Here is an 8,970-nt window from a genome sequence, read left to right on the forward strand (position 1 = left end):
CCCCCACCCCTATCCTCACTAATCACACAATCACACCGATATGTCGCAGCCCCCGCGCCCCCTACAGTTTGCGACCTTCTTGGAGTGGAGCAGCAGCAGCGCAAGACGACAGAGAAGCGCGAGGCGCGGGACGCAGCAACTTTCTTGCCAGAATCGTTTTATTTCGATCACGCGGCGGCGCGGCTTTAGGCGCGGAGGGTCAGAGGAGAAATACCCGGTGCTATATTTCAAAACGATATCGAAACGTTATCAAAACGATGCCGAAACAATGTCAGATTTTACGAGCAAAGCGACAAGTTTTTGTCTGACAACGAAGATCGTTTTGATGATAGCACTTCGGTTGGGGTCCTCACTCCGGCCTGATAGGAGGGCCGCTCAATGCCAGCCGGCCACTACTTTGTACAGGCACCAAAAGCAAAAGCTGGGAGGCCGGCCGCGTGCCCGTGATCTGTGTGACGGCTCGCGCAATAAAGTCCGCGACTGCATCGCCTCTAGCGTTATGATGATTGCAAAGATGGTTGTGATTGCCATTCCCCGTATGCAAGACCCGCCGCCTCGGACAATGTAAGAGCCGCTGCTCACCAGTCACACAAGTCGGGCGTGACGAGCGACGAGCAGCGCACTCGGACCCGATGAAGCTTTCGAACTCTTACTCTGACCTCGCCGAACATGACTTCCAATAATTCTGAAAAGCCATGCCCATACAAGATAACCCAACAAGGTGGAACAGATCAGTCAATGTGATAGGGATTCGATTTCGATAGAAATTCGCACTGATTTTCTTGTCAATGGCAAATCAACCCACACTTTAAGATCAACCTGAATGTACGAAAGGTCGGTTTGACGACATCGTCGCGTTGACGTCGTTTAGACGATCTATAGAGGTAAGTGGACAGAAGGATGCGGGGGGTGCGGGCCGCGTGACGGCTGCGGCTGGGAGAGGGGTCGGCGCCGTGCCTGGTAGGCAACCCAACTGCCGCCCCTGCGCGGAGGACGCGATGTGCACCCGGCGCTCGGGAACTGCGACTCGACACGGGGAAGTCCAACGGAAGGCCGGCACAGACTACAGACGAAATGCAAGAGGGTCTTCCCGCCAACAACATCTGCGACACTTCGGTGGTTTTCGTGTCCCCCGTGTCCCTTCCCCATGAAGCCCATGTCGTCAGCCAGGGTCGTTTTGAACGGTCCCGCGCTGAGATCTCTCGAAGTGAATGTCGATTGGAATTGCAATCTGACGACTACAGCCGAAAGTTGGTTGTCTCGCATACCTACAAGGCGGTGGCGGCGAGTGTTGTTGATGTTTGAAGATCGGTGCGTTTGGCGTTTGGTGGTTTGGTGATGTTTGCCTGATAGAACGTCGATAACTTGCGTGAAATTTGTACCTGCTGGGTGGCCGAACTCTAACGCAGTTGTCAGAGCGGTGATATCACGTCCACGTCGGCGATGAGCGCGGCGGAGCCGGGGCCTTCGGGCTCTTCCCAGCAGCAGACAGAGCCTCAGGAGGACATCGCGATGGACCAACAAATGGAAGTGGATGACACCGGGAGGAGTGTGATGGCCTCGGGCACGGCGGGAAGTGTCTCGGCCTTTTTGCACCCGCTAGTGATCATGAACATCTCTGAACATTGGACCAGAATACGGGCTCAGGAGGGCAAGGCACAACAAGGTGGGTCTCTCCCAAGCGTTCGAACCTGTCAACCTAACCTATTCCTCCTCCTCGGTATCTCACCACAAATTTTACGCTGAGTATACCATCATATCTTCCTCTAATTCGCTCAGAAAAAATTTCTGTCTGTATTTGATTTAATATTGTCGGGTATTGTGTAGTTGACAGAGAGTACATTAGGTGTACTAACATGTCAAAGTCATTACGACAAGTGTGCAACTTAACCCCTTTTCTAAATGAATTTAGTGTCATTGATTCCAGTCTTTTTTACACCTCACCTTTTGTTCGTTTAACATTAGAAGTTATCAGTCTTTTGACAGAAGATCTAATTTCTCGTTTATTATTCCAGTTATTGGTGCATTGATAGGAAAGCAGAAAGGCCGCAACATCGAAGTTATGAATTCGTTTGAATTACAATTTTCAACAATAGCTGGTGATATAATTATTGACAGGGACTATTACGGTATCAAGGAAGAGCAATGTAAGTCCACACTTTGTTTGTTTTCAATCTTATTTTTCTGATGAGAGCCATTACTAATCAGCCACATTTCTTTTTTTCTTTTTCATAGTCAAACAAGTTTTTAGTGATAATGACTTTTTGGGATGGTATACTACTGGTGAAGGCCCAGATGATTCAGACATTAAGGTTCACAAACAAATCTGTGAAATCAATGAGAGCCCTGTATTTTTGAAGCTTAATCCCCTTTCACGGCAGTCAGATGTAAGTTTACTCGGTCTTAAAGATTTCTTAAAATTATGCGTTTTATAGTTTCCTGTTCTAATGAGCTCATTTTTTCCTATCAGCTTCCAGTTACCCTATTTGAGTCAGTCATTGACTTAGTGGCAGGAGAAGCAACAATGCTGTTTGTGCAACTTCCGTACACTTTGGCTACTGAGGAAGCTGAAAGAATTGGTGTTGACCATGTAGCCAGAATGTCTAGCAGCGATACTGGAGAAAGTTCTTTGGGTGAGTTGTAAATAATTTCATTCTCTTGTGTAGGAATGTTAAATTCTTTTTTGCTTTAACTAAGCTCTATTGGCTGTTTTTTGTTTCAGTCGCTGAACATTTGTCCGCTCAACATAGTGCTATCAAAATGTTACACTCGAGAGTCCGTTTGGTACTGCAGTATGTAAAAGCAGTTGAATCTGGTCAATTACCAGTTAACCATGAAATTCTGCGGGAAGCATTTTCTCTCAGTAATCGTTTACCTGTTTTACAAAGTCCTAAGTTCAAGGGAGATTTTTATAATGTAAGTACAAATACATATGTCCTATGCATTCCTGCTTTTCTGGAGTATTTGATGTGCCATTAAGCTTTGTTTCTTTTTTCTAGCAATGTAATGATGTTGCTCTCATGACATATCTTGGAGCACTCACTAAATGCTGCAATGATATTAACCAGTATGTCAACAAATTTAACGTAATGTATGATCGAGCAGGCCTTGGTCGACGCATGCGTGGCTTATTTTTCCCTTAACAAACGGCTTTCAGTGAAGTTTAGACCATCTGTTTCTCTTTTCTTAATTTTTTGGTCTGCAATTAATAAGGTTCACAGTTGAACTGTACTGCATAAGTTTGATCCCTCACAAATTTTACTTCACAGACAACCTGCTGTGATTGTTTTCTCCCATTTTTCTAGTTATTCCAATTTTTGTTATTGTAAAGATTGAGGGTTGAGGATGTATACTATATTTTATCCTTTTATTGTGATGCTGTTTGGGCAGTGCTGTCATATTTATTTTTGAACTTAGGTCATGCTGATTTGTACCTAATGTACAGTTTATCACATTCAGGATTAGGTTGTTTTTATAAAATAATAATAATATGCCCTAAAGAACATCTGTAATAATTGTGAATAAATGTCGTATTGTAGAAAATTATATTTGGTCAGTCAGTTTTGGTCTCTAGCCCCAATTGTACTTAATGCTTCTCAATCTTGGTGTGTATAACTCATACATAGATGTGTCTTATGAGTGTTATTTAGAATGCGAATGGCAATCAAAATGATGAAGCACTCGTGAAATCATCATTATCTGTACATGAACATGTCTTTAAGTAAAATCTTAACGTTCCACCCCGAGGAGGGCATCGAAAAGTGCCTGCCCTGTGTGGGGTGGACTTGGGCTGTCGAGACAGGTTTGAGCAAATCCAAGAGCCGCGTCGGTCAACTCGCCTACGGTCCAATGTCGGTCGAGCACAATCCTGCACACCGTGTCCAACTGCAACGAGGAAAGAGGGACAATCTTATCAAGGTTTCGTTCCACTGATAGTAATTCAAGAACCATCATAGATGACTGTACAGCCCACCTTGAGCAGTTTGTGGTGTCCGCAGGTGTAGTAGACGAGGCAGGGCGCGCCGGCCACGCTGGCCGCCAGCCACTGGATGATGAGCTTGAGCTGCGGGTCGCCCGCGCGCTCGGAGCCGCAGCCCCAGTTGCCCGTGGCCACGGCGCGCATGCCGCCGCGGCTCGCGGCCTCCCCACTCAGCGCCGCCTCCAGCTGCGACACCTGCGCGACATAGGCAAGGCAGCGCTCTGAATCATGACAACACTTTTGGGCCTGGAAGTTGGCTTTTAAAAGGTGTTGGAGGATCAATGAATCGCGGCATGAGATTTGTACCCCGGGATACAAATATCATAGGGTCTCTAATTGACTCCAATGACCGATCTGATCATTTTGGGACCCCATAATATTTGTACCCGAACGGCCCCTTACGTGGAGGCGAGACGTGCGCAGTCTAGTCGGCGGTACACTTGGTCGCGGAGACTCGGGCGCAGCAGGGGTATCGCCACGGGCGTCGGGTACTCACGAGCTGACTGGCCAGGCGGTGCTTGTGCTTGGCGAGCTCCAGGCTCATGCTCCTCGCGATGTGCGCGAGCTTGAGGTGGCGCTGCTTGCCGCCGTCCGTCGCCCCGAAAGACCCCCCGGCCAGCAGGGTGGGCTTCCTGGGCTGCGGCTCGTGCTCGTCGCCGAGCTGCACGCCGGCGAACGAGTCGCTGAGCGTCCGCTTGAGCAGCCGGCTGGCGAACTGGGCCACGGCCACGTCGCGCCCGTCCACGCGGCCCTCCATCTCGGAGGACCCGGACGACGACCGCTGGTCCTCCACCAGGTTGGCGAACTGCTCGTACGCGTCCTCCAGGTCTGAAATTGAACCGAGACCGGCGAGGTCAGCGTCGTCTCCACCGGGGTGGGGAGGAGCCCGGGGAGCTGGCGATGACGAACCTGAGCTCAGCTCCGTGTCGAAGCTGTACTTGGACGAGGAGGAGCGGCGCATCTGCGCGCCCCCGCCCTGCGCCAGCGGCCTCCGTTCGGGCGGCCCGCTCTGGGCGGCGAGGGTGAGGGCGAGCGCGAGCGCGTCGCTGGGCGCCTCGGTGTAGCTCTCCACCGAGCGGGAGTCGTCCAGCATGAAGCCACGCGACCCGCCGCGCCGTAACCTGCGTATTTGAGCTGACGGTGAGCGCGGAGCGCACGAGGACCACCAGAGGGAAGCGTTGGACCGCCCCGGGACTGCCCTCACTCACCGGATGTCCTCGTCGGCGAGCCCCGTCCCGGCGACGGTGATGCCGACGGCGTAGCTGCTCTCGTCGCTCTCGCTCGAGCTCTGGGCCTCCCGCCGCAGGGCCTCCCTCAGGCGCTCCGCGAAGGCCGAGCGCCGCTGCGGAGAGTCCATCTCGGCGCTGTACCGCCGGGCGCCGCCGTCCTGGTCGTCGTCGCTGCCTGCAGAGCACCGCGACTCATTGAGGACTTTTACCAGTACGGGGACTCGTTGGTGACGTCCCGCGCCACTCGACTCACCCTCCAGGCTGGAGTGCGCGCTGTGAAACTCGTCGCTGCCCGAGCTGTCGTCGCCCGGGGGCCGGCTCGCGGCCCTCCCCCGGGGCTGGACCGCCGCCCCCGCCGCCGCCCCCGGGGCCAGCGCGCCCCCAGGGCCCCTTCTCTGCGTGAGCCCGCCAGTCATGATCTTCCTCCGGCTCACCGGGAGGCACTCCCCGGACGAGCCCAGCACGATGAAGCGGCCCCTCCTGGCCGCCGCCCCCGCGGGGCCCGGCGTCGTCGGGGGCGGGCCGCCGCCACCTCCCTTGGGGCGCCGCGCCGGCTGCCGGGGCGGCCGGCCCGGGCCCTGAGGCCGCGGCCTTCCCGACGGCGAGATGGAGCGGCCCCGCGGCGGGGCGCGGCCCCGGGCTGGGGTGCCGTCCGGGTGGTGAGGCTGCACGTCCAAGAAGGCGGTATCATTAGTAGGGTTGAGTTTTTGAGTCCATTTCGGCACTTTGAAAGGAAATATGTGTAAACTTTCAATAATTTCCTCAAAATTTGAGGAACGCGTCTGATTTGGTGGCGATACCATCAAACTGGGAAACACGCTTGAAAAACCCAGAATATACAGTGCAAGTGGAGGGGTGCCTTTTATAATCCAGCGCGTTCTCCTCACGGTGACGGGAAGATCTCAAAGAGTTTTCCTGTCGGACCTGGCGTCTCTCACCTCCTTCGCGTCGGACTGCGTCGAGCTGAAGGACTCGCCGATGGGGGACAGTCTCCTCTGGTGGTGCTCACGGGTAGGGGCCGCCTCCGGGGGCTGCGGCGGCGCCACCCAGCGATGCTGTCTGAAGCCCAGGAGGGCTTTGTTGAGCTCGCGGAGGACATTGTCCTCCTCGAACTGGCTGAGTGGCAGTCGGCGGTAGTTTTCGGCGTCCACGCAGCAGACGGACAGCTGGGGGGAGAATTAAAGAGGGGATTTCTTAAATTCTTCCTGAACACAGGATAACTAGTTCCGGGTAATACCGGCCCACAGGAAAAGAGCATCGAATAAACATCCGGAATGCAAACGGACCAGCACGCTGCCGGAGACGGGCTCGAAGGTGGCGCGCTGCCGGGGGTCCGCGATCCTCGCCACCTGCAGCAGGTTCTCCACGATGAGCGCCTCGTTGTCCTCGAGCGCCTCGACCCTGAGCAGGACGGCCACCAGCTCGGGGCACGTCGTGAACTGCACCGCCTCCTGGGAGGAGCCGTCCTCGAGCGCCGCGCCGCCGAGCCTGCTGTTGGCGAAGCAGACCCGCAGCGCGGACGGCTCGGCGCGCTCCAGGCGGCCCTCGTGGCGCACGGCGAGCGGGCACAGCGGCAGCCCGCACTCCAGCCAGTCCTCGATGGTCAGCCACTCCCTGCCCGTCATCACCTGCAGCACGACAGCAAGGCGGCGACGACGCGGTGATAGCGACCCTGGTGAGTGACACCCCTCCGGAGCCCCCGTCCGGGTCCGGGTAGGCAGGCAACCCGCCCGCGCGCCTGCGTTGGGCGCAGCCTATCCAGCAGCCCGCGGGCGTACTGGGGGCGACGGGACGGGCCGGAGCGCTAGCGTGAGCTCACCTCTCTGGAAATGATTATCTTATCCGTCGGCGCCGTGTCCAGTTCCATCTCGTCAAAGTACCTCCAGATACTTCTGAGCTTCGCTTTTTGGCACTTCCTGCAATTTGAAAAAGACAGCTTGTTTGACGAAACGTGAACGTTTGCATCATATTGGCACCGCGACCGCGCGGTGGTGTCCCTGCTCTCCGGGAGACGACTTGGCGCGAAGCGACTTACTGGTCTAAATTTCTGAAAAACAGGGAAAAGTTGCAGTCTTGTAGTGTAGGATGAGTCTTTGGCGTCCGCTTCGGGTAGGACGAGAAGAAGGCGTGGGCAAGAACGCTGGCGATGAACGGTCGGTCGTACTCTACCCGGTCACCTGTCGAAGGAGCGCAAGCATCACTACTCTATAAGGGTGACGTCGAGGGTGACGTATGTCACTGGAATGATAATGCAGGTGGAATTTAAGGACGTCACTGACAAACATTTTACCGTCGTGCTGCCTTTAATTATTTCGTGTTGCCTCTCACCTTGCTGCTGTAGGCTGAAGTGCAGGCCGCTGGGGGGCTTGAGGTCCTTGAGGGCCAGGGCCCGGCGCACCATGGCGGGGGCGGTCTGCCGCAGGAAGTGGCTCCGCTCCGCGGCGCTCAGCTCCTTCTCCAGGTACTTCCGGAGCCCGTCGAACACCGTCTGGTCCGGCCGCTCGGGCTCGTCGGGGTCCAAGCCCACGCTGTGGTGACGAGGTGGTGTTAGTTTTACTTTGAGCTATAGTCACTTACAGCGTCGCTTCACCAGGACGGGTACACCCAGGAAAATAATTTCTTGATTCAAGTGCACGCTGACACAAGATGAAATTCACCATTGAAACAAGGCAATATTGTCTTTGGACTAAGATTTTTCTCTTATTCGAAAGAAAATATCAGCTTGTTTCAAGAGTAAATTTAATCTTGTGTCACCGTGCACTTGAAACAAGGAAAAAATTACTAGAAACAAGAAACGATTTTTCTGGGTGTAGACGACAGTTGCGTGCGTGCCGACCGAGGTGTCGACTCACTTGCACATGTTGTGGATCTTGAGCATGCCCTCGACGAACTCGGCGGGGTCCTTGGCCTCGGCGATCTGCTGGAGGTGCCGCACCAGCGTCGGCCACCAGGGCACGTCGCACGGCAGCATCACCAGCGCCATGGTGGTGGTGGTGGTGGTGGTGGCACTGGAACATGTCAGGGTCCAGGATCACACTCAACGAGAGCCGCGCGCCCAGCCTATGCCCCGCCACCGGGACTCACCTCGTTCAGACTCCTTGTCGCGCTAGAGCGGAGGGGTGGCGCCGAGGACCGCGGGCGCCATCGCCGCGGCTACCAGGACGGCGCGCAGTCCTTCGGCCGGAAGAGGCTGCGGCGGGTCTGGCGCGTCGTGTACACGCTCGGTGGCCCGCTCCGCGCGGGCCGGGGCTGCCCAGGGTCAGGGTCGGGGCCGGCGGGGATGGGATGTGTGGCTTCTGCCTGGTCGCACACACAGAGAGACAGCACGCGTCCTGAGCTGAGCTGATTTAGCGAGCGCGCCACCCGCAGTCAGGGGGGCCGTCAGGAAATAGGAGGGGCGAAGAGAGATTGATAGCTTATGGTCAAAACGGTGAGGCGAAGCACTGCAGCTCCATACACGTGATCAATGAGTAACCGCACCCCCCCCCCTTTCCTCCCTCATCCCGATCCCGATGCCTTTTCGTTTCACTCCAAACAAGCCTGTTTACCACTCTTCAGGAACTCAATCTGAGCGCTTGTGGGCGCTTGCTTTTCTGGCTCGGACAACAAACAACATGCGTATCAAGTGAGTGTTACGTGTATAGCGTCCACCGCCCCAACGTCTGCGACACTGCTTTGCCAAAGAAAAGCAATTCGTGGCGTACGTCGGCATGTTCTCCTCTGCTTTTCGCAGAAAGATCTGTAGTAATTCACCCCCCCCCC

General features: G+C 55.2%; 2 protein-coding genes across 3 annotated transcripts; one reads left to right on the top strand and one right to left on the bottom strand.

Annotated features, from left to right (window-relative positions):
- Nucleotides 1–1,298: 1,298 nt before the first annotated feature.
- LOC113212021 (COP9 signalosome complex subunit 6) lies at nt 1,299–3,546 on the top strand (the record flags this gene model as incomplete). The annotated part of the gene is given in 6 exon segments (XM_026430586.2): nt 1,299–1,666; nt 2,016–2,147; nt 2,236–2,387; nt 2,471–2,633; nt 2,723–2,916; nt 3,000–3,546. Coding segments are annotated over 6 exon segments (1,008 nt in total). The 3' UTR covers nt 3,144–3,546.
- Nucleotides 3,547–3,672: 126 nt separating this feature from the next.
- LOC113212013 (uncharacterized) lies at nt 3,673–8,592 on the bottom strand. Of its 2 annotated transcripts, XM_052265842.1 has the most exons (13): nt 8,293–8,583; nt 8,061–8,216; nt 7,537–7,736; nt 7,244–7,385; nt 7,028–7,124; nt 6,495–6,836; nt 6,147–6,374; nt 5,462–5,873; nt 5,188–5,383; nt 4,889–5,100; nt 4,476–4,807; nt 3,974–4,174; nt 3,673–3,885 (listed from the first exon to the last, which is right to left on the bottom strand). In XM_052265842.1, the coding sequence occupies exons 2-13, from the start codon at nt 8,189–8,191 to the stop codon at nt 3,730–3,732; spliced, it is 2,649 nt and encodes an 882-aa protein (XP_052121802.1). In that variant the 5' UTR covers nt 8,192–8,216; nt 8,293–8,583; the 3' UTR covers nt 3,673–3,729. The 2 variants fall into 2 exon arrangements, with proteins under 2 accessions (XP_052121802.1, XP_052121803.1); XM_052265843.1 differs by lacking the exon at nt 3,673–3,885 and having other exon boundaries at nt 4,044–4,174; nt 4,382–4,807; nt 8,293–8,592.
- Nucleotides 8,593–8,970: the final 378 nt, after the last annotated feature.

Source organism: Frankliniella occidentalis, unplaced genomic scaffold (genome assembly GCF_000697945.3).
Source record: "Frankliniella occidentalis isolate FOCC.00 unplaced genomic scaffold, Focc_3.1 Scaffold31, whole genome shotgun sequence".
NCBI lineage: Eukaryota > Metazoa > Arthropoda > Insecta > Thysanoptera > Thripidae > Frankliniella > Frankliniella occidentalis.

Excerpts from the sequence above, each read along its gene's own strand:
- LOC113212013 (XM_052265842.1), bottom strand. The coding sequence starts at position 8,191 with ATGGCGCTGGTGATGCTGCCGTGCGACGTGCCCTGGTGGCCGACGCTG. Across the intron at positions 4,175-4,475 it reads ACCGCCTGGCCAGTCAGCTC|GTGTCGCAGCTGGAGGCGGC; the intron begins GTGAGTACCCGA and ends TATGTCGCGCAG. Across the intron at positions 3,886-3,973 it reads GACACCACAAACTGCTCAAG|TTGGACACGGTGTGCAGGAT; the intron begins GTGGGCTGTACA and ends TCCTCGTTGCAG.